Source organism: Eleginops maclovinus, chromosome 11 (assembly GCF_036324505.1).
Source record: "Eleginops maclovinus isolate JMC-PN-2008 ecotype Puerto Natales chromosome 11, JC_Emac_rtc_rv5, whole genome shotgun sequence".
Lineage (NCBI taxonomy): Eukaryota > Metazoa > Chordata > Actinopteri > Perciformes > Eleginopidae > Eleginops > Eleginops maclovinus.
The window spans coordinates 20,973,862-21,000,751 of NC_086359.1; the positions used below are offsets into that span (position 1 = coordinate 20,973,862).

The 26,890-nt window shown below is 41.2% G+C and overlaps 1 protein-coding gene across 1 annotated transcript in view; it reads left to right on the forward strand.

Moving 5' to 3' along the window:
- The first annotated feature begins 2,252 nt into the window (after window positions 1-2,252).
- Window positions 2,253-26,890, forward strand: part of med13a (mediator complex subunit 13a) — an 80,047-nt gene continuing 55,409 nt past the window's right edge. The window contains 3 exon segments of the mRNA XM_063895585.1: window positions 2,253-2,847; window positions 11,600-11,834; window positions 26,122-26,290. Coding sequence (XP_063751655.1) covers window positions 2,782-2,847; window positions 11,600-11,834; window positions 26,122-26,290 — 470 coding nt within the window. The 5' untranslated portion in view covers window positions 2,253-2,781.

Consider the following 26,890-nt stretch of genomic DNA (forward strand, 5'->3'; position numbering starts at 1 on the left):
CATCCTGCCACATCTTCATGACTCCAACATTGTTTCTGAAGTAGACAGCTGCTTTCTGCCCCAGGACTTGCTGTCATCACCACTTTTATGACTTTTTTTTTTTTAGCAGCTCTCAATTTCAATTTTGCAAGCTTGACATGCAACTCATGATTCTATATCTCTCTAGCACACAAGAAAAGAGCTGTCACACATCTATTCACAGATCTGATTTATTGACCCATAATCACATCATATATTTACCTCCATAAAATCTAAAAATAAAATGTAAATAAAGAGACAGAGACATTTTGTAATCCTGGGATTACAAGGTAAAAGCAGTGGTCTTACTAAAATAAACTACTAGATACAAGTGGCACTTAAATGGAGACCAATTATGTATTAGTGAATCCCAGGATAACAGAATGAATTATGGGCTAGCTGGTCATCCAGTTGCCATCCATTTCTAAAAAGAAACTACCATGACTAAAGAGAGCTTACATTGTATTTTCATTAGGAGGCAATGCACAATGATTGGACAAGGACTTGCTAAAAACTCATTAAACCTACAGCACTCACACTTTTTTATTAGAGGAATTAGAGGAAGTAATATTCTGGCTGAGAGTGTGCCCTGGGGTAAAAATGGAAGGAAAAGTATGGTTGCTGAATTAAGTTAAAATTCCTGGGTTGCTTGAATAATTTATTGTGCAAAGCAGAATATCTGAACCACACAAAGAAATAAATTAAACAGATAAAGATTGAAAAAATGTGTACAGCATAATTTGGAGTAATAGTTTATACATAGTTTAAGGATTTTATTCTTTGTTGAAATTGGCTATAAATATCAGCTCCAATAGCACTGACTGTAACAATCATAGCATGCACAAAATACAGAGGACAACCACTATCCTTGGTGTTCACGCAAATTCAACTGGACAGAGTCCCTGTACTACTAGTTATTTTTCAGCTTGATACTGAAACAAACACTGTTTTATTTTTATTAGAATTTGTAATTGTAGTTTTTTTTGTTGTATTATATGAGGTACAGCTCTCCCTTGTCGTATGTTTTGCAATGTATTGAGAAATGATTTTCATAATGTTTGGGCTTTTGGGGGATTTGTCCTTCCAGATCATTTGTTTAATGAGATATAACTGTCTTGTTTCAGAATTTATTTAGAAGGTAATGCTTAAATGCTGGGCGCAGTTATAATAAAACATTGTATGTGTTGCCTCCCAAGGCATTGGCGAGAAGAAAATATATATTTTTGAGTAAACTTATAAATGCTGAACTGATGAAATTTGAAACCATGTAAAAAAAAAAACTCAGTAGCATTACTCTGAAAAGCCTTGATTATGATTTTCTAATTTAAAACAAAATCTAAATAAAAAGGTTGATACATGTTTGTGTTTATTGAAACATGACACTGATACAGCTGGCTCTTCGGTTTGCAAATATTTAACTGTATCCTGGGTATTTATACAATTTATAAACGTACAGTTTTATTTAAATAACCTTTGACTGCGTTTCCAGAGCACAAATTTGAAGCATCAACAAATATTTATTTAATTTGTGTTGAAATTGATTGTCCTCTTGATTTAATTGCTTCTTAAATTGTCTTTTTTAATATGAATTTATTTTGTTTTTGCACCAGATACATTTTTCTCTTAAATGTCATATGTATTTCACTCAAGCCACAATCTGCAAAATTAAGTTTAAATGTATGCATTTGATGAAATAAAACAAAACAGAGAGGGAATTATTGCATCTTGGTTGCACGTCTCAAAAGCAAGTGCAACATCACATGCGCTAGGTGGTGCACTGTGTTAGCGAGCAAGTTTATGGTTTGATCATTGGAAACAAAATCTGTTGCTCAGTAGCGCCACTTGCGCTGGCCTGGCGGCAATACCTATCAGTCTTGTGTTATTACAGCCCTCATGACCACGACAGTGTCAAGCTGGCCATAATGAAACAAGGAACCCCTTATATAGACTGTCAAAATAAAACAATCCCCGTTTGTTGAAGCATCCTTTCGTGACATCAGATACACAAATAAATCAAATATAGTATTAAGTAATGAAATACACTTTACAAATTCAACTTTTCCTAAATATTATTTCATAGCATTAGGCATAGTATTAAAAACAAAGAGCATATATTTGTACTTTACCGGAAACGTTGTCTAGTTTGTGATGTGTGTTGGTCTATCTTGGGTTAGCTTGACAAAGCTTTGACCACGAATGAGCCAATAGGCTGTGGAAGGCAGAGTTGTCCCTGTGGCCGCCATTAAAGAAAGGAATCCATGAATTCAAATGGAAACCAACAGGAACCGAGGCTGAAATAATGACCGAAATAATCGTTAAAATATAGGCCGATGGCAAATTTCGAGAGGCTTCCACAGGATGTATTTCGTTTTTAGACTCATTTTTGCGATGGAGGAATAAGGCAGGACGTCTTTATTTTTTTAAGCAGAGACCGTTTTAGGGCTAAGGGGGAGGGGGAGAGTTGCTTCTTTGCTCTCCTTTTCTTTTTGTTTTATGAACATTTTTCGCTTCCCCTAATGAGTTTTTACTGTGTGCTTTTGAGATGTCGACATAAAGCCCACACGGTTTCTTTTATCCGCTTTTAGCTCCGGCAGGGAAACTGCAATCAGAAGGTTGTTGAATTAACTATCCTCCAGCCAAATGTTACAAAAAATATTTCTCGTTGATTAAGCCTGCACATCTTCTGAAAACAAAAAATAGCAAATTGTTCTCTATTTCCCGGGAAGTGAAATGATGGAGAGTTGGACCTCGCAGTGAAGAAGGATGAGTTCTTGTTATGTACCAAACGGGGCCAGCTTGGAGGATTGCCATTCCAATCTATTCTGTCTGGTAAGAGATTTAAAACTAAAGGAAAGCAGCCATTTTTAACTAGCTGAACAGGGGCTAAGCTAACGTTAGCCACACAGGCATCAGTTGATAGGAGCTTAGCTAGGCTTACGGCCCTGTCGAGCTGACATGATTTCAGGGCAACAAGGTATCCCGGTTCGCTAATGTGCCTTGTTTGAACACTTTGTCACTTAACCGGGTTGTAACAGCCTGTCTATTATTATCTCCTCCTGCCACATTCACATTTCTCTTCTGGCAAAGCATAGCTACATGCAAGGTTAACGACATTCGCTTGTTAAGCTTAATTTACTACATTTCTCAGGACAGACACAACAACATATCGCCTGTTTGCACGGAAATGCATGTTGTGCATTTTACTGTCAAAAGCATGGCTGTGTCTCAAGTTAGTCCTTTGTTGTTGCACTTTCTACAGCCTCTTGTTTATTATTAACTTGCTATCTCGTTGTCATTACATTCCCACTATGTTTTTATCAAGTGGTGACACGTAAACTAAACACCTCTGGTATTGCAGCGTTAAGTTGTATCGCTGAGGCTGGGAAAGCACTGAGCATTTGCTGTGAAATGCTATATGTTTATGCATAACACTGACAACTCCTGGAGTGTCAGTGCACAGCTCGCACACCTTGTTGATAAAAGCACGCCCCTTATGTTATGCACATAAAGTCTTTTTGCAACAAGCATGCAACCAGATTTCTTGTGTTCACAGTTCTTGTGTTTGAACGTTAATTATTTATGTAATATGTCATCATCGTGTTTGTCAGGGGCGTAATCTCCTTGGTCTTCATTTTCTAGTATTCACACCAACTAGGGCACAGGCCCTAGGGTGATTATATAATCTTTGGGATGCATTCCAGGGCATTACAAACTTGTAGGTAACTACATGTCTACAGTTTCCTCTACTATAACTAGACTTTAACTTTAAGAAAAAGACATAAAAGCTATTTCCCCTTATCTATCTTATTCATCATACCATGTTGTCAGTTGTGGCCAGATGCAATTTCCCTAAATAGTTGTGGTTTTGCTCCTGGAGTTTACACATATTCTTGAAATCCCTTGTGGAAGGGTTATAGTTTTGTTGGAATCTACTGTATAGTTCACCATCTTTAGTTGCTTATGGAAAGGTATTGCTAGTGTGTGTAGTTCCTCTTCCTGGCTGGACAATAATGGTCTGAATGTGCTTGTTGTTGCAGTTAATAGGCTTGTCAGTAGGCTTAACTACGTTTTGACTTGTAGGTGAGCTCAAGAGTGTAGTACTACCTCAATGTGCTCCTCTGAACAATCTGCGTACACAGTCGAATATGTGTTTTGTCATATGCATGAATTTAACCCTTAGAAAAAGAAGTGTTTTGTTATAGATTAAATGACTTGGAACCACTTTGTGGTGCAGGGCCAGACATTAGAGACCACAAAGTACATTGATCCTAGTTTGATTTGTTAATTTATGCAAAAAACAAGTTATTTAAAGAGGATTGGGGGAAGAAAATGCATCTATATCAATGCTGCCTTCGAAAGTAGAATAATAACAACATTGTGAAATACTACACTGCTTTTGACACAAATTGACACAGTTTCAAAGCTGTCCGCCCCCTAAAGGTAACATTTCATTGCAGATAATCCCCACTCTCTCAATACTACTTAGTTGGGTCGATTGTGTGTGCTGAACTTGTAATTACAATGTTTACGACAGCACTTGAAGGCAGCGTTGGATACAGTGGACAGGCGAGGCAGAGGCTGGTGGTTGTGGTGCTGTGCCTGTCTGGCTGACATTTTCCTGCACACTGAGACTAAGCATAACACCACTGCTGTTATGACTCACTCGCTGAACAGACTCCACTTTGTGGTTTTATGGTAAAAGAATGCCAATACATTGTGGTACTTTTTTCCCTCTTCATTTTTCAGTCTCCTCTGGAGTATGATGCTACTTGTTGCATATTTTTTATTTTATTTTAAAGGAGGCTTATTGAACTTAAAATTCAGTTTCTGCATTTCTATGCATGCCCATATGTAGGCTTTTCCTAACACTTGTCATTTGAGCTTCCATGCATTTCAGCAAAGTATGTTCATACCTCTTAAAGAAAGCTCCTGGAAAAAGTCAGTTTGGTGGAAGCATCAAATACAGTAAATTGCCAAAAGTCGTGTATAAAGTTACTAAAATGAAACTGATGTAATTTGCATTCATTTCAACCAGAAACAAAAAAACGCACACTTGTTGGTTTCACGTTTGCTCCCCCACAGGGTTAACTGAGGGAGAGAGGTGACAGACAGGAAAAGAAACTTGGTGGAGGAGCGTCTGTGACATGATTTGAGCAGCTTCACCTGTTGCTTGTCTCATATCTTGAAAGGCAGGAAGCAGCTGTTTGAACCCACTGTTGCCCACTGAGTCCCTGAGTGGCTGCAGGGAAGGTGAGCAGCTGGCTGTATCAGGGGTCGTAACCATCGAGGTGCATGTCACCTCAGGAAAACTTTGTTCCTTTATTCAGTGCATTTGGCCTTCAGAATATCTCCTGATGCAGCTGTGTGGTTTTTGGCTTTTGCAAAGGAATCAAAAACTTCTTGAACATGAATTAAGACACAGGCAGGGGGGAAAACGTGTAGATTCATGGTGACGCATCAAGTGTTTGAGGCACAAACTTGGGCATAGCATGGAAATCATTCCCCTGTGTTTCCTGCCTCAAATTTATTTTAAATGCAGAGGGCACATTACTCTTTGATAGAGAAGCAGTCTGCCTCTTAAGTATTGTTGACGAGGACTGACTTGTCCAGTTTTTCACCCAGGGGCAAATGGGGCTGCACCTTTTTTTTAAAAATAACTAATTGACTGATGCTGCGATCACAATATACCAGGGATTTATCATTTTTCCACAATAGTTCTCATTGTCTTCTCATTTGTTTACTCTGCATACAATATTTTTAGACCTGGATATTATTCAAACTGGTAATTTAACACTTGTTGAGCCTTTAACCAATATTGTGATTCCTGCAATTTCAATATTGCACTTGCACATTTCTATTAACTGTGCAGTCCTCAGTGTCTTTCAGTTCTTGGTATTGGACACAAGTTAATATTTTGTCTTAACTCTTAATACACCATTTTGTGCAGAACCTTAAAACAAAACAGGGTCAAATTGAAATGCAATGTTTATAAAGCGTAACAATTTAAAAGATTTTCTTTATGCTATTAAAATGCATACGTCAGTTTTATTACTGAATATCGTAGATTTTCCGTAAACCTTTTCAACTAGAGTGGTTGCTTGAAGTGGTCTTTATGAAGACCAAAAAGGTTTTATAGCATTGCAGTAAAATCAATTGTCATTTGTTGTTAGGATGATGTGGTAAAAGAAGTATTGTGTTGCTATAGTTCATGCAAAAGAGATGTTTCTTACAATGCTTGCAATCAGTCAGTCTCAGTTTCCTGTTTCAAACTTGCCACTCGGCAGTAAAACACAAACTGTCCAGGTGATGAATAGTTTAAAGAAAAATGTTGAGTGTTTGAACAAGGACATTTGGTTTTGTTCTGCTTGTAGAATCATGCATTGTATACACACATTTACAGTTTTTATCACCAGTTACTTCCAATATGAATAAGCAGTGCATATATTTGGCTTATTTCCTGAGTAAACAACACAGATTAAGCTATAAGTCTCGAATGAAAAGACCCGCTTCTACAAACATTTCTTGCGTTCTTCTTCAATTTGACTACACACATGTCATTAAAATGAACTCGTTCAGCTCTAAAGCTGCTTCAGATCTCCACTTTCTCATTTTTCTCAAGCATGTGGTTATACTCTATACATAGTAAGACTACCAACTGTCCTACACCCTACAAAAGCTTGTGTAGTCCCTTCATAGAGTTTCAGTTTGTCACCACATCCACACTGCCATTAGGCTCAGCGTCTCACTGTTGAAAAGACTGGAGGTAAAACTGGTTAGACTTTTTGCTCTCTAGCAACAAAGCAGTGCAGAGGAAAAAACACAACTCTGAAATATCCACATGCCACACATTGTCATTTGCAATACCTTATTTATTGCAGTTAAATTAAAATTGCATAAAAAAATGTGGTCAAAACTGAAGCCCTTGAAAAGACAACTGTAAACCTTGCTGTGTGAGATGCGTCTGCAGTGATCTTTTTTGCAGAGTAATAATTACAGACAGTAATGCATGACGCGCCTGTTAACGATAAGATATTGAAAGCCGGGATCTCATTTATAGACTCAAGATAATAAACTCAATACATTCAATCAGGAATTTGTTACTGAGGATAATGCTTGTTGACATCAACGCACAACATACTTTCTCCTGTATAGCAGAGTTGCTGTAGCGAAGGTTTTTGCTTCGTGCGATTTATTCTAAAGGAGGATTAATAATGTATTTAATTGCCTACTTGGCAGAGATTTTGCAGCATAGATGCAAACATCCTGATGGTGACAGAAACATACGCATACACGGTGATGAATAGAACTGTAATATAACATGAAAAGCCTTCTGTTGCTGTATTTTATTCCCTCATTAACAGCACAGTAGCAGTATTAATCAGTGTGTTAGCAGTGACTGCTGCTACAGTGGATACATCTAAGAAATAAACCAGATCAAAGTGTGTGTGCCCACAGGATGTGGTCAGCTAGTTCAAGTTGCCCCATGTGTACATTTGTAGTGCAGTAGCTGTAGTCAATAACAAGCAGCATGTCAGTGTTTTGAAAGCCAGCAGTCTGACTGAAAATGAAAGTATTTAGGTCTTCTTTTTACCACATCCACATTTTTGTCAATGATCTGTGCCCAAATTACACCTATTTGTCAGCTGATAGAGAATAACTTGCAGTAATCCGAGTTGTCATCAGTTCATTTTCATTAGATCGACTAATCAATTAACAGACTAATTGTTTCAGAACAGATTGCAACTGCCTAATTTGCTGTACTCAAATTTTATTTGCCGGGAGATTGGATAGAGAACAGTTTACATTGCCCCTATAAATCTTTGTTCTTGTAAATGTAACGCTCACGTGGAAGATGATGCAGTAGGAGATGTTAAGCTGGAGAGGCCATTTAACCATTTATATGTTATATGTTGAAAGGTATATTATATGACTGAATGATGCAAATACAACTCAATGCACTCTACCTCCACAGTAAAAGAAATGTCAGGCAATTATGTTGCAACCCGTTTCCACTTTACTACTGCATTACATCTTGCCTGTAAGAGCCATCACAATGTACATCTCTTTTGTATTAGGTGGTCCTTGGTTACAGCTAAAACATAAAAAAACCCATAAAAAATATGATAAATAAAATGATTTGAGGCATAGCTAAGCAATGCAATGGTTTCAAAAGAGTAGCAAGAGTTACTGTAACGATAATTTCAATAAGAGTCATGTAAAAGCAACGTAAACGTGCCTTCTAAGTCACCAGTTTGCTGCCTGGCTGTGTGCAGCGCATAGTGAAGTAAAATATGCTGTGCCTATATCGATGTGGAGGAGAGGGCCAATCTCTAGGAACTTGGGAACTAAAGGGTCACCGGTTCATGTCCCAATTAGACCAAGTATAGGGTGTAGACTGGGAACTGAAGAGGTGCCAGTTCACCTCCTGGTCATTGTCAAGGTGTCGAGAGCAAGGCAATAAAACCCGGAATTAAGGTAGCCCCTTCACTCTTGACACCTCTCCCACTGACAGATGTCTATAGGTCCTGTTTGTGCATGTGTGTATTTCGGGCCGATGATGTAATGTAAATAACATCGGAGTGAGAATCCCTTTCCACTCTGGACTGAATGCCTTAATCTTAATAATATAGGTAGGACACTAAGGTGCAATACTTTTTTACACAATGACACACACAGAAATATTGGGGACTACCCATGGTCTACTGACATGACTGGGTGGGGGGTGGGGGGAGGAGGACCTGGTTTCCCAGTCAACGTCCCGCTGCATTGTGTGCACCGATGTTTCCTAGCAAGCTGCAGGTGTAACGTAGTGCTTCTCACACTCCAGCAGGAAGAAGCAGCCTAACTGCTGTAGCTTTGTCCCTACACACACACACACACACACGAACACACACCAACTCTGCTGTCAGGGCTTGTACTCAGCAGCTTCTGAGTTCTGTAAATTGTTTTTATATGAGGTCATGATGTTTTGATCATGCATGCCGAAAACTGCCGTGTTAAATTATGATGACACCTTGGGCTGTTGTATGCGTGCCAGCCATTTTCCCCTTGAGTTAGCGGTGGAGAACAAATCAAACACATGCTTTCTGTTTTATTGACAAGGCACAAAGTGTATACTTCATAATTGTTGAATAACCTTCCAGTATGCTGCTGTAGTGTATTACTTGGGACAAAAACTGGGGTCATAAATGTAGTCCAAAATATTTTTAACCTCATGTTTTTTAATGATGTGTGCTCCCTACTTTTTATTGTATGTTGGAGCTTGGTCACAACAACTCGATTATATATTCGATCCAGAGAAGGATATGATTTAGTTAAGTCAGCAGCAGGTTAACAAGGCATTGCACTTGAGTCTCAAATACATGTAAAGCTCAATTTATCCTGCTGCTGTGAACAAAATAACTTTCCAATTTGGGATCAATAAAGTACATTTAATGTAATATTCCTAATGCTTACCAACCGGTTGGTAATCACAACTAACACCACAAATATCCCAGCTTATCCCTAGCCAGGCGAAAGACCACCGCTTTGCCATAACCACGGGTAATCACTTGTTCAGGCTCAGCGCCTCTGCACTGGAGTTAAGATATCCTCTGAATTGTAATGGATTAATTGGTTGAATATACAGAGGGACAGCTTGCCAACTCAGCCTGAACGGAATAGGACTAAACGGCATGAAAATGAGCAGTCCCATGTTCGCACAGATTACTTAAAATGTCTACAAGGCTAGATAGAGGACCAAGATTGCAGGCGGATGTATGCTTAAGGGCTGTGAGTGTGTTTTGTGTTAGCTAGTGTGTGTATCTGTGCAATGTACATGTGTTATAAGGTAGACATGGGTAGTGTGTCGGCGCTTGGCTGATTAGCAGCAGCGCTAGCTAGCAGTGGAGCGTAATGTTCCTGCTTTAACACTTAATAACCCCGCCAGAGATTTACTGCCTATGAGACTTTTTCCTGTGTGTTTTGTTCCCTCTATAAAAGCCAGAGAGCGTTTATAGAAAGTCAAAGCATCCCCACAAGCACTCACCAATAATGAGGATTAAGGTGGTGAGACCACAATTACCAGCATTAGTTTTTTCCCGTGTTTCGGACATGTTGTCCGAGGGGATATTGAAAGCACCTGGAGCACACGCTCACAGTTCTCTGCGGAAAGAATCAAAGGTCCCAGTTTGTTAATGGCAATTTCCCTGTTATTAAAACAGAATGGTACCCTGCTTTCTGCTCCGTTTTCTTGTCATTTACTGTAATAATTTTCATGTTTAAATCTCCATATAGTGAAAGCACCTGAAAGACAAGTTAAGTTCTTTGACGTCCCACATTTCTCTTTTCATTATATTTTTTTCCTAACAAAATGTAGCTCTGTTTTCTTACACTATATACTCTAGATCTCCATCTTTATTCTTCACCTTTGTCAGTTTCCCCCCGATTTTGTCTATTATCAGAACTAGTTGGTGGGTGAACTGCCACGCAAAAGAGGATTTATACCCACTCTTTACTAGAGATGTTCCGATACCATTTTTTCCCTCCCTCCCGATACCGATTCCGATACTTGTGCTGTGGGTATCGGCCGATACCGAGTACCGATACCAATATGTTACAAAAAATCATTCTATGTTGACTCTCTGTCCACCCAGTGTGACGTTAAACTTATCAAAGACATGGGGCACACGTCGGAGCTCCAAATATCCGTGGTAAAGCTGATTGCATGCACGTCTTTAAGCATACACGAAATGTGTTCCCTAACTGCCTCATATAATTTGGGTAGCGCAATTTCGGAGATATATTTACGACCTGGCAACAGTACCTGGCTCCATATGCTCCATTAAGCGGCGAAATCCCACATTTTCGACGACAGACGGGTTGGTCATCCAGGACAATAAATTCCACAATTTTGTCAGTTATCTTTGTTGCTTTTGGGCTGTCTTTCGGGAATTTATCTCGTCGCTGGAATGCAGTTTCCAGAGTTTGCTGTTGCAACTCGTCCTTCTTTTTCCCCTTTGCTTTGGTAAATTCGTCATGCTCTTTAGTGTGACGCGTCTTCATGTGTTTAATCAAGTTGCTGGTGTTGAAATTAGCAACACTCGTGCAACCCCTCGAAATTTTGTCTTGGCTCATGTTGCATGTCGCAGTCTTGCTGGTGGGGGCATCCACGTAAATATTGCCACACCGCTGACATGATATGCTAGTGCTAGCTCCTTGTCTAACAGGTGTCAGGTGATCAATTCTTCCTCGCCCCTCTAAAACAGCAGGCTGCAGATGGCAGCACAGCGCAACTGTTTTAAGAGTGGCGAAGAAGAACTGTGTCAGAGCTAACGGCGGTAACCAGTAAATAGATAACTATTTTAATAAATTACGTGGTATCGGATCGGTGCCTGGACTCCAGTACTCACCGATACCGATGCCAGCATTTTCGGCAGTATCGGTGACATTTCCGCTCCTGGTATTGGAATCGGAACAACTCTACTCTTTACACTGCGCTCAGGACACGGTTACTCCGAGGTGCTCAGTGGATCCTGATCAGCGACTCCGCACACTGACAATCTCTTTCTCTCCCTCTCTCCCCCCTCCCTTGTATTTGCAGGCTGACTTGACAGGGATCAAATGGAAGAGGTTTGTGTGGCAGGGTCCCACCTCTGCTCCCATCCTCTTTCCGGTGACGGAGGAGGACCCCATCCTGTGCAGCTTCAGCCGCTGCCTGAAGGCCGACATACTAAGCGTATGGCGGCGCAGTCAGCGGCCGGGGCGGAGGGAGCTCTGGCTCTTCTGGTGGGGGGACGACCCCAACTTTGCCGATCTCATCCACCATGAGCTTGCAGGTGAGGGCCTTTTGGAATACACATGAGAGCATACCATTAGTAAAACCAATGTATGTTTTGTTAAGCTGTGCGGGTACATGCTCATTATGCTGCTCCTCACTACATGGAGGTCAGAGGTCAGGGTCAGATGCTGAACAACACCCAGTGTGCTAGTAGGGATTCATTGATTGAGTTCAAGGGAACAGGGAGAGTGCTCCTTGACACAGAGGTGGTTGTTGTTAAGGAGAAGGTAATTTGCCCTGCTGCATGACCATTTGACAAATAGTCAGTCAATTTGTTCTTCTAGTTGTTTTGGCAAATTATTTGATTTAAAGAGAGCGAGAAAGGGCTGGCATTCTATATCAGAGTCTCTGCTCTGGCAAGTAAAATGATCTAGGAATATGAAATTGACTTTCCCATCAAATATATCTTTTTCTTGGATTCATTCAAGGTTATAAAGCTAAAAGACTGATGGCTGTAAAAGACGACAGGAAGTGTAGAAGACTTGCAGCTTTTGTAAACGAAGCACTTGAACATCGATCACCCTGTCAAGATATGTTATTGGTTGTACAATGAAAAATGACACAGATTCCACTGCTTGATTGTCAGGTATGCACAGGGGTGGTACGTTTTGAGTGAGAGCCTCAGGGAAGTGTTGAAATATGTGTAATCTGATGCCTCCCTAATATAAGGACCACACTGGTAGTGGCAACACCTGTAGGGCAACTCCTTCTCGCTATAGACGCTGGGCATCAACTAGTCTAACTATATCACGTGTGTTTGAGAGAGGGTTAACATGAGTAAGGGTCTGTGTCCACATGGCGCATACTCCTGAATTTCCCCACGGGGATGAATAAAGGTACATCTTATCTTATCTTAAAGACAACGGCAAGGATATCCCACACCTTTTACCACTTTTTCATGAGAAACTTGCATTGCCCCCTTGGATTTAATGATGTGCTTGTGCTACTATAAATACATGTTTTCCACATAAGCACCAATCAGAAGATGCTTCCTCTCACACTTTGTATGAAAGAAGAAGAACACTCACCAACATTAACACCCAGTGTCTGCCTGGTCGATCTGCTCACCCCAATGAGCTTTTTTTGGTCTTTGTTGTGTTTTTTAATTTTTATGAAATACACCCTCAAAAGTGTGGTTCTGCAGTGTGCTCAGGAAAAAGACGCTGGGCTTAGCATCTTTTCTCATTAAAATCCATTCAAGAATGATACAGCCTCTCAGGAAAAGGCGTTATGTGGACACAAGCTTTGTGACCATTGCCCTTATCACATTGCGCCATTACACAAAGGATGAAGGAAAAGTTATAGGAGGCTGAGCTCAATCCCCAAAACAGCATGGAGTAGCAGGCACGCAGAAACAAGGTAAATGCATTCACCCCCCTTCAGACCATCTTTATTCCATGTAGATTGAACTTTGGAGTCTGAGCCAAACCCAGCCGGTGTGTGACCCTCCTTCATTATGGGACATTGTGGCTGAAGTGGACTCAGAATGGGAGCTAAAGACTAGGATAAGCAGCTCATTTGGGCCTAGCAGGTTCTGGCAATTACACGAAGCATCTGATGCTCAGGATTGTGTTTCAGCTGATAGAAATTATATAATTAAATATTGACCAGAAAATGTTCTATGTTTTCCTTCCAGGTATTTTAAAATGAAATAATGAGTCATGTTCTGACAGGAGTCTTTGCAAGTCTTGTGTTTGGGGAATCTAGAGCATGTCTTTAGCTCTTGATGCTGAGGCTGACAATCACACATGCATAAAGAGCTGATGAGATTTTTCACATTCCCATCTCGCCATGCTTCTATAGTATTTGGCACCCTGACTTAACAGTGTCTCGGTGTGAATGGTTCCCAGATGGGCGGTGTAATCCATGTTTCCTGTTTTGGAAGCTGTGGCTCCATATCTCTAGAGGAAGACGGCTCTGCTGGTGAAATAAAGCAGAGCAGCCACTCAAGATTGTTCTAAAGTCAGCAAGAGGGTTTATTGTCCTCCTTCAACCTCCGATGCGCAACTGCTGATCAATCTGTTCAGGAGGCTATGTCTTTCGCCTGATAACACAGCTCAGAAGGAGATGGAGAAGGATCTGGACCTTTTTGTCTTGATGGCTTTACTTACTGTCCTCTTCTAGACACTTTACAGGAGCACATAGACTCAGTCAAACTGTTCATTCAGCCCTGTGTGGCAATTCCTAAAACGTTACCAATTTATCAATCCAGCATTCACACCCGATGCAGAGGTGAACAGCAGCCAAGGTTGGAACATCTCTTTCTGCCCCAGTCTTTTTTTTCAAAGAAGTAGGATGAGGATTGACAGTCTTGTGAATTTATGGATTCTCTTGGCTGCCTGCTGCTTGAGGAGGTGCAAATCAACAAATACCAGCTAGCGTTTGCACAGCAGACCACAGCAGGACCAGCCCAACTCAACTGCTGTTGCCTTTGAGCTCCTTCAAAGTTTTTCCACTAGTTCATTGGATTTTTTTGCCTTTCTTCCCAGCCTTACTTGTGAATTTTTATTTCTGTTCTCTTGTTTTTCTTTAACACTCTTTTAGTTGGCGGTAAACATGAAAATCCGGTCTTTTCCTTTCATTTCGGCAAGCTGAACTGGCGCTTGCTCATCCCCCTCCTTCCACCCTCATTAGATTAGCGCCCTGTGAAAGTCTTTTAATTTTGAGCAAGTGCCATTTCTGTATACCAGTGTGCCAGTAATCCCTTCTCTCCAGGAAGATGAGGGGAGAATGAGTGAGCTACAGAGATGAGTGGTGAAGGGCGGAAAACTTTAGGGACCTTTTTAATGTCTGACACTTAATCACCATTAAAGGAAGGGTAAGGGTAACCACCATGCCCCTTCACTGTTGGACAACCCGCCTCGCTCATACAAACACAACGAGGAAAAAATAATTCTAATCTTCCCCTGGCTATGAACAGAAATGGGTCTCAACCGGTGTGCGCAATTGCTGAATTAAACGGCTTCACACCACGTCCCACTAGTTGAGTATAGGCATGTATTCTTATGCAAATGCCCTGCTCCATTCATCGCCATCTCCACTCAAAAGCTGGTGGACTCTCCTGACCAGGGGCATCAAAAGCAACAGATAAATGGCTGACTTTTCCTCTCCTTAGAGACCCACTGATCTTTTTTTTCTTTGCATAGAAATTAGGAATGGATGCCTGTCTGGGAGGGTAATTGCTCCATGGTACATTTCTTACTAGCCTGTCCCGCTCCCTCTCCCCCCTCTTGTACGAGTTCCACTGGGGGTTTCTCTGCTGGCAGTCTGGCACCACTTGGGTCGCCCTCTTGGGTCTTTCCTATTCAACTGTATCCTCTGCTGCATGTGGCTCCGGAGTGTTGGCCTTCACGTTGCAGTCATTCCTTACTTTTCTGATTTAAGGTGAGAGGGAGAAACACAAAAACAGATGTAGGAAAGTTGTCTGTTTTCACCAATGCTTTGAATTCTAGTTTTGCACTTGCTTGTTAGAATGGGAAACATCTACTCATGGCCATTTCTCTCTTTGAGTAGCAAGGCTTGGATTATTTACTAGCACAGGTTATCAGCAAGCCATCTCCACTTTCGGTCCCTGGAGCTCACACATTTTTTCAGTTCTGGGTGTTGTTGGTCAAATCTCTCAGTAGAAAAGAAAAATGGTGGGGGAGAGAAGAAAAGGACTGAATTTAAGCTCTCAAATCTCCCCCAACAGTTCATGAACACAGCTCTTGGGATCCATCCGTTGATAAAGGTACGAAAAGCTTAAATTAGCAGCTCTCTGTGAGCTTGCTTTCCACAATGATTGTAATGCGACAATTGTTTTTACTGGTATGCAGTAACTTTTGGAATGATTCTAACTTGGCCAAGTTGTTGTCCTTGTCTTAGCTCCCTACGTTGTGCCTGTTTGAATCTAAAGTGCAACAAAAACAACACTGCTTTGCACCGTGGGCCAGTATATCCAGTTCCAAATGGCATATTCAGTAGTTTCGAGGGCCGAGTTAACTCCTTGGCCTTCGATTAAAAGCTGAACTGACCTGACATCTGTGGGAGAAACTCTGTTTGAAGCACTAGCGGCACAGTATAGATTTATGTTGACAACACATACAGTTAGGTCCATAAATATTTGGACAGAGACAACGTTTTTCTAATTTTGGTTCTGTACATTACCACAATGAATTTTAAATGAAATAATTCAGATGCAGTTGAGGTGCAGACGTTCAGCTTTAATTCAGTGGGTTGAACAAAAAGATTGCATAAAAATGTGAGGAACTAAGGCATTTTTAAAACACAATCCCTTAAAAGTAATTGGACAAATTAAATAACTGAAAATAAAGTGTTTATTTCTAATACTTGGTCGAAAACCCTTTGCTGGCAATGACTGCCTGAAGTCTTGAACTCATGGACATCACCAGACGCTGGGTTTCCTCCTTTTTAATGCTCTCTCAGGCCTTTACTGCTTTTTTGTCTGAAGTTTAGTCTTTAACAAGTGAAATGCATGCTCAATTGGGTCTAGATCAGGTGACTGACTTTGCCATTCAATAATATTCCTCTTCTTTCCTTAATAAACTCCTGGGTTGCTTTGTCTGTATGTTTTGGGTCATTGTCCATCTGTATTATGAAATGCCGCCCAATCCATTTGGCTGGATTTGAGCAGACAGTATCTGAACACCTCAGAATTCATCGGGCTGCTTCTGTCCTGTGTCACATCATCAATAAACACTAGTGACCCAGTGCCACTGGCAGCCATGCATGCCCAAGCCATCACACTGCCTCCGCCGTGTTTTACAGATGATGTGGTATGCTTTGGATCATGAGCTGTACCACGCCTTCTCCATACGTTTTTCTTGCCATCATTCTGGTAGAGGTTTATCTTGGTTTTATATGTCCAAAGAATGTTCTTCCAGAACTGTGCTGGCTTTTTTAGATGATTTTTAGCAAGGTCCAATCTAGCCTTTCTATTCTTGAGACTTATGAGTGGCTTGCACCGTGCAGTGAACCCTCTGTGTTTACTCTCCTGCAGTCTTCTCTTTATGGTAGACTTGGACATTGATACGCCTACCTTCTGGAGAGTGTTGTTCACCTGGTTAGCTGTTGTGAAGGGGTTTCTCTTCACCATGGAAATGATTCTGCGATCATCCCCCACTGTTGTCTTCCGTGGACATCCAGGTCTTTTTGTGTTGCTGAGTTCACCAGTGGTTTCTTTCTTTCTCAGGATGTACCAAACTGTAGATTTTGCCACTCCTAATATTATAGCAATTTCTCAGATGTTTTTTTTTCCTGTTTTCGCAGCTTAAGGATGGCTTGTTTCCCCTGCATGGAGAGATCCTTTGACCGCATGTTGTCTTCACAGCAAAATCTTACAAATGCAAAACAAAACTTGTGTCAGTGTCCAAATATATATGGACCTAACTGTATTCACTTCCTCCAAATACCTATATATAATAATTATTTTTGATTTTGACTTGAGTGTGCTGTAGTGTTTTTGTCTATCCAATGGTACGTGATGGGACATTATATAGATTATTTGGACGATGATACTGAATATTTTACAATACCACAAAGTCGGTACAGTATGAGACGATTTTAATTCGAAACTATTCAAGGACCAGTGTCAATGACAATATCATATGCCTATATAAATGAAACAACTAAAATACAATTTGACAATTTTATTACTATGCTCTTTCAGACATTTAAATCAAAAATCATCACGTTTTTAAATAAAACAACAAAATAGAGCTTTTGTTGGGGATCTGTTTCTTGTATGGCGTATTGATACACTTGGAGTCTGATTTTTTATCTGAGTCGGTACATTGTATGTCCACATTTGAACTCGGAAATATTTATAGCTATTACAAATAACCACTCTCGAAGTTGGACTAATAAGCCGGCAGCCGTAGAGGAGTGAGGAACATCGTTTTAATATTTCATGGATAATGGGGAACATTTTCTTTGTTAGATAGCTGGGATTTAAAAAAACAACAGTTGTATTATTTCAATAAATTATGGTTCATTTAATTTGTCATGAAGCCTCTTTCTTTTGTTTGCTGGTGCTTGTTTCCATAAGCCAATACATATCTGTTAGTGTTCTGTCTGTCCGTAATAATAGCATCTGTTCATCGTCTGGAATTTATAAATATTGACAATATGAAGATGCGGGATCATTTTTGTCGATTTAAAGAGCCCCAATATTACAGCGCAATGTCAACCATCAGTTATGTTGTTGCGTGACTCTGCATCCTATTTAAACGATTTTACTAGCATATTTGCTCTCATGGATAGTGACTGGAGCGATGACACATACAAAATGAATGTGATACAGACTCAGTCCCACAGTGATGTAAGGCCCATTGTATACACAGCATTCCAGTGAATGCCCGTGGCAAGGATTCGGAGAGGAGAAATGCCACTCACTTTTTAGTATTTCTGACTGTTATTGACTTGGACTGCAGTGGAGAGTCAAACAGAATTTTGAAATCGCCTCACTTGAGCTGTGAACATGGACAAAGAGAGTCCCAAAGCTTTACAGCGAAGTGTCTTGACCATGAACTCCTGGCAGTGGCTAAACTAATTAAAAAAACAGACTTATAATCTATAATTTGGAAAGGAAGCATTGCTTTCTTGAATGCTATTTAAACATCTTATTACCTAAATATACAATTTTTAACCTCAATATGCAAATTGGCTGATTCTTAATTCCCTTTTCATTTGATCACTTGTAAACAACACTAGAGGTGCTTTGTTATTTGAATGTGGTCACTGAGAGGCTGTGGATCTGTATCAAAGATAATTAGTCTGTGGTTAATCTTGGCTCAGGATTTGTGGCGCTTTCTCTTTTTTTTTTATCCCTTCAAAGATGGTTCTAAACTTCAGTGTGCAACACACAGAATGATGAATAGATAAACCCAGACCAGCGATTAAAAGAAAAAGTAAGGGAGGCCGGTGGCTTTTTTGCTTGGGGATCAATTTTCCAGGGCTAATCTCCTGCCTGTGAACCACCCTCCACGTTCCTCTCTTCCTCCTGCTCCATCTCCCTCTGTTAGATCTCCATTGACTGGCACAGCGCAGGGACTCGACCATGCATGCAGCTCTGGCCCATGGGTGCAGCAGTCTCCCTCTCCCTGCTCTCTATCCATCTCTGTTTTCCCCTCTCTGCTCAAGAAATATTCATTAATTAGTAATGGAGCTTTTACAGTGGACCGCTGGTTCCTTCTCTCTTTCCTTGCAGATAAGGAGGAAGAGGAGGAGGAAGTGGAGGAGAGGAGAAAACCTTCTGGCCAGGCTTGGTAGAATCCCCCTGAGCACAGTCGATCACAAGGCATTAATCTTGCTGTTTAATGACCGACTGCTGCTCTAATTGCTTATACACAGATGAGCAACTGGGATTGGGGCTTTAAAATGTACCCTAAATTTAACTCCATGACTTAATGGACCCAAGAAACCCCCATGTGCTATTTTCCGATATTAAGTTTTGTTTTGGGATAAGCAGATGCTGCATCATAACTCCCATTTTGTAGGATGCTTTTGTGTCACAAGTTGTTGCCCTGCAGAAGGTAGATGTGAGGATCTTAATAGAGCCCCCAGTGCACCCGCTTAAGAGCTCCTCTAAAGGTCAGGTCATGTGGGTCTGGTACACATGAGGCTGAGACATGAACGTGTCCCGGCCATCAGCCCAGCTCATAAATCTCCGTCTAAATGAGGCCACTCATCTTTCGCCCTGTGCACTGACCGCCGCACACCATGTCCCCGATCCCATCACATGTGCACCAACAGATCTGTCTACAAGCTAGAATTTTGGGTCACAGATTTTAAAAGTATATATATTTTTAAATGTTAATTATAACCAGCAGTGAATCATATTTGACAAAAAGAGTTAAGTGCACATGGTCAACCTTTATATCCATACAAAAGCACATTGACTAAAGACTTTTATAGTTGATAATTACTATACAGCTGAAGAAACTTAGTGATCACGTCTGTCCGGGTCAAATACATCACTCTATGCAGATGATTATTCATTTCTCATGCAGATTAGCATCTAATTGACTTTGGTACGTCTATAACCTGAATTTAAAGAAATAAAACGGAATTGCGTTGAATACATTAGTTGGTATCACTTTACAATAAGACTACCCTTATAAAGGATTCATAAAGGGTTTATAATAAGGTTATTAATTAGGTTGTAAACACTTAATTAATTATTAAGAACCATTTATAAACCAGTTCAAGACAGGCTCACTATTTGGCAAGATGACTAAGCCTTAGATTGGCTCCCTAGCTTACTCCATCTTCTTCATCAGCCAACCTCCTTGGTATCTGTTCTTCACTGAGTTGATTCTCCCCCCATCCATCTTGATGTTTCTTGGCATCTCTCAGTTGCCCTGCTTATCTCTTGTCTTATAAAAGCTTATATATGATTTATAAAGTGTTCACAACCTAATTAATAAATGAATTACAAACTATTCATAAACCCTTTATATGGATAGTCTTATTGTAAAGGGGTACCCATTTGTTTTGTCTCTTGTGTCTGTCTGAAGAAGGGAGTGATGCGTCAGGCTTTTCACGATGAACGTGAGGTCAGTAGGGACACTTGATGTAAACCAGACGCATGTTTTAGAGTCGCTTGGCACTCTGAGGAAGAACGGGTGACAGAGAGGAGGAGGAGGAGGAGGCAGGGGCAGATGTGGTGTTGGCACAACAAAGCAGATGGGATCAGCATCGCAGTTAATGTAAAAGTAGTACAGAGAGATTTCTACAGAAGAGCCATGATCCACAGCGCTGAAGTAGGACTGAGGGTTTAACAGCGGGCTGGGTTAATGTGTCTCTTGCCATAGATTTGAGTGCTGCTGCTCTCCTCATTTCCCCTGTCTTTTAAACGTTATCACTCACACTGATCGGTCTCTCCAGCCAGCAGTTTGGCCTAAATCCTACTTTGCTTTTTTTCCCCCTGTCCTTTCTCTTAATCTGCTGTCAATGCTTCAGTTGTCCGGCTTTCTTTTCTTGTTGACTTTTTGCCCTCTTGGCTCTCAGGATGGCCACAACAGCTGCCAAATCCCTTAAAGCAGACTTAGGGGAAAAGTGTTCCACATTTACTAGAAAGTTAACTGCTTTTATAATGTTGTTGAGTCATTTCTATTTTACAGTTGCTGTTCATTTTCAATGGGGAAATTACTCTTTTCCTTCCTCTTTCCGGCCTTGTCCCTGCTCCTTTCTGTGTTCCTGATCATATCTCTCAATGTGTGTGCACCTGATTAATTAGTTTGTTTCTTTTGAAATCATAGGGCATGTAGCCCTCTTGATTTGGCAGCTAGCCTGAGGTTAGAATTGACACCAGGGCTTGGCAAAAGTGAGAAAACTGACAATGATGAAATACCTCTAGCGATATTGTGGACAATAGGTGCTTTTAACAAAATATTAAGACAGTGAAATCTTTAGTAAGTTATTATTTATGATGTTGGTTGCTAAAATGGCGAAATTTCTGAAAGCAAATAATAGAACAGTCTGGTAATTTCATGGGTACACTTTACAATACGACTACCCTTATAAAGGGTTTACGAATAGTTAATAGTAATTTTTTTATCAAGTAGGTTGTGAACACTTTATAAATCATTAATACGCTTTTATAAAACAAGAGATAAACAAAACATCAAGATGGATGGGGGGGAGAATCAACTCAGTGAAGAACAGATCCCAAGGAGGTTGGCTGATGAAGAAGATGGAGTAAGCTAGGGAGCCAATATAAGGCTTGCCAAATAGTGAGCCTGTCTTGATGTATGAAAACCATGTTAGAACTGGTTTATAAATGGTTCTTAATGATTAATAAAGTGTTTACAACCTAATTAATAACCTTATTATAAACCCTTTATGAATCCTTAAGTGGTACCAATTCATGATATGATAATCTAGTGTTGTATCACAATATTAAAATAATATCCATTTATTGATTGGCCCTAATTGACCCTCCTTTACATTTTTTCAGCAGATGTTAGTGTCATACAAAGCTGTCTTTGACATCATAAAAGAAGCTATCAGCATTCCTGGTGTTTCTTGTCTAAGGAGGGAAATCAATGTAATATCCTACTTTGACAGCCTCCGAATCATCCATCTTTTATCTAACTTCTTATTACAACAGCACGCAGAGGATTCACTTAATAATTCAATACATCTTGATTAACTTGCTTCTGGGCCTCCCTGGTGCCAGCTGACATGAAGGGTTGGTCACACCCGGTATTTATTCCGTCTGTGCTCAGGCGGAGACGGCACACTCGGGGAGATGTTTGCCGGAGACTTGACTGAAAGGAGCTTAAGTGCTGTATGATGTGAGCAGTGGCTGTTAATGAGATTAGAGCAGCATTCAGGCCAGCGCAGAATGTGATTCAGAAGGCAGCTCTGATATGGGTGTAACGGTACATTTATTCACCCTGAACAGCTTGGTACAGGACACTCAGTGCAGCGTGTGACTCGCTTTGCTTCGATGCGCCATATGAACCAAATGATTACAGTCCCAGAGCCCACTGCAGTTTAATTACAGGCCTACTCTTTGCAGGTGCGGAACAGAAACTCAGGAGTGCAAGTTCTACCAGTGTTTGCAGTGTGTGTCACTTTCTGGGCTTGTCTTAAGCTTTGATATACAGGCTGGGATAACCTGAGGAGCATCCTAAGTCACACCCCGGTTAAAAGCATCATTGCATTCCAGTAAATTAAAGCATTACAAAAAGGAGTGAATGGAAAAAAGAGTACAGTAACCTTTTGTTTTTCTTGAAGTAGCTACAACAAAACATGTTGTCTAACAGCATCAGTGAGTGTAACTATTAGCTGAAGGACGCTACAGGTACAGGTTTTCTGCCCATGGTGTTTAAGCAGCAAAACACATCAGCAATGGTACTGGAAGACTCCCTTTCAGTTTGTTATGATTATCAGTTTAGAATAAGCATTTGATTTATCTATGCTGCAGTGTTATCTAACTACACGTGAACGGATACACACTAGGGCTGGGCGATAAATCGATTTTTCAAGGTTTCAAGGTTTCAAGGTTTTATTGGTCATATGCACAGCAGATACAGCGTATATGTTGGCAATGAAAATCTTATGTCCATGCTCCTCCAACAACTCAACATACATGGTGCAAATAAGATAAATAAAATAGTGCAAAAACAGAGAAGAATATTTACAATAACAACAATAAAGATTTGAGGATGTGAAATATATACATATGTGGAATACATTGAAAGTATTTAAATACTTTACACTGTTGAATGAGGAGGTATGCACAGATGCATTACGTATAACAGATGTATATGGCAGATATGTGTAATATATAGATATGTGTACTATAAACAGACATGTATGGCAGATGTGTATAATACATATATATATATATGTATGTGTGTACTATAAACAGATGTGAGTAGACATTCACACAGCTCAGGAGTTCAGCATTCTTATAGCCTGTGGTATAAAACTGTCTCTGAGTCTGGTGGTCTTGGTCCGGATGCTGCGGTACCGTCTGCCAGACGGCAGCAGACAGAACAGATTGTTGCTGGGGTGATGGGGGTCCTTTAATATCCTACCGGCCTTCTTCCTACACCGCTGGGTGTAGAGGTCCTCCATGGATGGCAGCTCCGTCCTGGTGATGTGCTGAGCAGTTTTCACCACCCTCTGTAGAGTCTTACGGTTGAGGGCGGTGCAACTGCCATACCAGGCGGTGATGCAGCCAGTCAGGATACTCTCAATGGTGCAACTATAGAAGTTGCAGAGTATCCTGGAGTCCATGTTGAACTTCCGCAGCCTGCGGAGGAAGAAGAGCCGCTGTCAAGCTGTCTTGGATATGACCCTGGTGTGATGTGTCCATGTCAGGTCCTCACTGATGTTTACCCCGAGGAACCTGAAGCTGCTGACTCTCTCCACAGGAGTCCCGTCGATGGTGATGGGTGTGTGTGCCTCTCTCTGCCTCTTCCTGTAGTCCACAATCAGCTCCTTTGTTTTGCTGACGTTGAGATGGAGGTTGTTGTCCTGGCACCAAGATGTCAGGGCTCTGACCTCCTCTCTGTACGCCGTCTCGTCGCCGTCTGTGATCAGGCCGATGACGGTCGTGTCGTCAGCAAACTTGATGATGGTGTTGGAGCTGTGTGTGGCCACGCAGTCGTGCGTGAACAGGGAGTAGAGGAGAGGGCTGAGCACACAACCCTGAGGGGCTCCGGTGTTGAGGGTCAAGGTGAGGATGTGATGTTCCCCATCCGCACTGCCTGAGATCTGCCCGTCAGGAAGCTCATGATCCAGTCACAGAGGGCGCTGTTGATCCCAAGGTCCCTGAGCTTAATGATGAGCTTGGAGGGCACAATGGTGTTGAATGCTGAACTGTAGTCAATGAACAGCATTCTCACATAAGTGTTCCTCTGGTCCAGGTGGGAGAGGGCAGTGTGGAGGGTGAGGGAGATGGCATCATCCGTGGACCTGTTTGCTCTGTAGGCAAACTGCAGGGGGTCCAGTGAGTCAGGGAGGGAGGAGGTGATAAAAGTTTTGACTAACCGCTCAAAGCACTTCATGATGATGGAGGTGAGTGCAACTGGGCGGTAGTCATTGAGGCAGATGGGTTTTGTTTTAATGATTAACTCGAGTGTGTAGTTTACGTTGACTTGTTTGAATGGAAACCGGTTTTCTCTTCAACATCCGCCAACGCTCCCCTCTGGCTCCCGTAGTTCCTAATAGGCTCAGCCCTCCCCCTGTGCCGCGCGCGTTTGCCATAGAGATACACTAAACAACATAGCAGCGAGTAGGGAAGAACTCGTTCCCAAGAAAGGCATAGTGTCATCTGTAATTTGGAATTGGTTTGCGTTTACGGCGACAGACTTAGATCAAACAACACCCTGCTGCAAAGTGCATTGTTTCCCACACATAGACTTTACTTGGGCGGGCCGCCCAGGTATATTTCGGGACCCATTTATTTTTATTTTTTTATCTGTCCGGGAGCACGACGCCATCCACGATCGATTAACTAGTGGACAATGATCTCCTTGCTCTACGCCTCCTGTACTTGTTCGCTCTGCTATCGTGTGAAGGGTCTGCTAACAAGTGACAAAACAGAAAGACGTGGACCCCCCCCTCGTCATGCGCTGCCACCCGCCGTAAGTATATTTCAGATCTGTGGGAAACACTGAAGTGTGTGCGGCACCACAAGCACGCCCTGCCAAAAGTAAGAGAAAATCGGTTTAAATCGGAAATCGGATTTTTTGTGAAAAAATCAGGGATTTTTTTTTAGGCCATATCGCCCAGCCCTAATACACACACAACAAAAATATTCCCTTCTGGCCATTTCTAAGTGTCTGAGTGCAATATATTTAACAGCAAATGAAAATAAATTAAATCTTGGTTTTCCCCACTGTACCGAAATCAAAACCAGATCGCTCTTGAACTGTGACACTGCGTACCCTAACACTCCTTAACTCTGGTGTCAAAACTCAATGAGCGGAAGAGCAGAACGCACCTGAAACTACTGAAAGCCGGCAGCAGCAGGTTTCTACTTAACCTCTGTCTCAGTGGGAACACTCTTGTTTGCATTTTCATTGCCTTTTTACAGCCTTTTTACAATACGATTCCCAGATGTCACTTTAGATATGACGTACTGCTTTGCATTGCTGGAAATGTACAATTTCTGTATCAAGGTGTTCAACCAGCAGGTGCTTGAACGTGGCTTGTAATGCTTGTAGGATCACCATGTAACAATAATTCTTTAGTGAATATTCTGACTGCACGAGATGTTGATGATAGTAACCTGTTTGTCGGATCGGAAACAGAATTGCTCACAGCTACATTTAGTAGAACGCTTTTCAGAGTAGAATTGCAAGGTGTTACATAATGAGATCCACATGGAGGAATTCCTTGAGTGTGTATTTCTGTGAGTTTGTCGCTTTAATACTTTGCACAGAGTCGATGTCATCCACACACACAGTGAATAAAATATTCTTAACCTATGTGGAGAACTATTTTCTCAAACTGGACTGCCACTCAATGGAAGGAGATACATTGAGTTTGGATTTAGCAAAACGTTTTTAGTATGAGTATGGTAAAACTGGGGTTTAAATACACTTTTAATGACTTCAAAGCTTGATATTGGTAATACCATCTAATGGAATAATATTGTTGCTATGACAGTTCATGTTTTACCTAGCAGCAACATTCTCACTGTGATTGAGTTTCAATTCTGGAGTGACATTGGAGAGTTCTTACAGGTTTGAAAACAAAGGTCCTCAAAACTCTCAAAGCTTTCTACTCCTCTAATTTTTTCCGTCTCATTTCTTTGTTCCCAGGCGAGGATGTAGGGTTGTGGGAGAACGGGCTTTCCTACGAGTGTCGTACACTGCTGTTCAAAGCCATCCACAACCTGCTGGAGCGCTGCCTCATGAACCGCAGCTTCGTCCGGATCGGGAAGTGGTTCGTCAAACCCTACGAGAAGGATGAGAAGCCTATCAACAAAAGGTACGTTAGCACCCCTGGTTCTGCTGAGTTCTTGTCCACGGTGTCTCTTCTGGAGGGCTCAGCACCTGTATACGCACGGTGGAAATTATTTTTTTGTTTGTTACTGCTTTGCCATTGTTATCTCTCTTGTTGTTTCTATCTGGAGGTCAGTGTGTAGGTTATTGAACCCACACAACCAGGGTCAGGAGGGTCTGTACTTGCTACAAATATGTGTTAATATGGAGTCGGATATAAATAGCATTTATATTGTACGAGGGATTTCCTACTCATGTTTTATTTCCCTCTGATCTCCGGTTAAGTATCTGATGATACTGAGCAATCTGTATTCCATCACATTTTCCTCCTTTCTTTCACAGCACAGTGCACACTAAGCCTAGACTAAAATCTGCGTTGTATCAGAACAATTATTAATGACAGCTTAATAACCCTCATGGTTCGGTTGGAGCTCTACAGAGATTCTTCATACAAACCAAATGACTGAAGTTCAAAAGGTTTCTTTTTTTAACAACGGGTGACGCTCACCTGCACAATGTTGCTAAAATATATTGTGTTTACTTCTTCAGTCATACAGCTTGATGCACATCACCATTTTATCCGTTC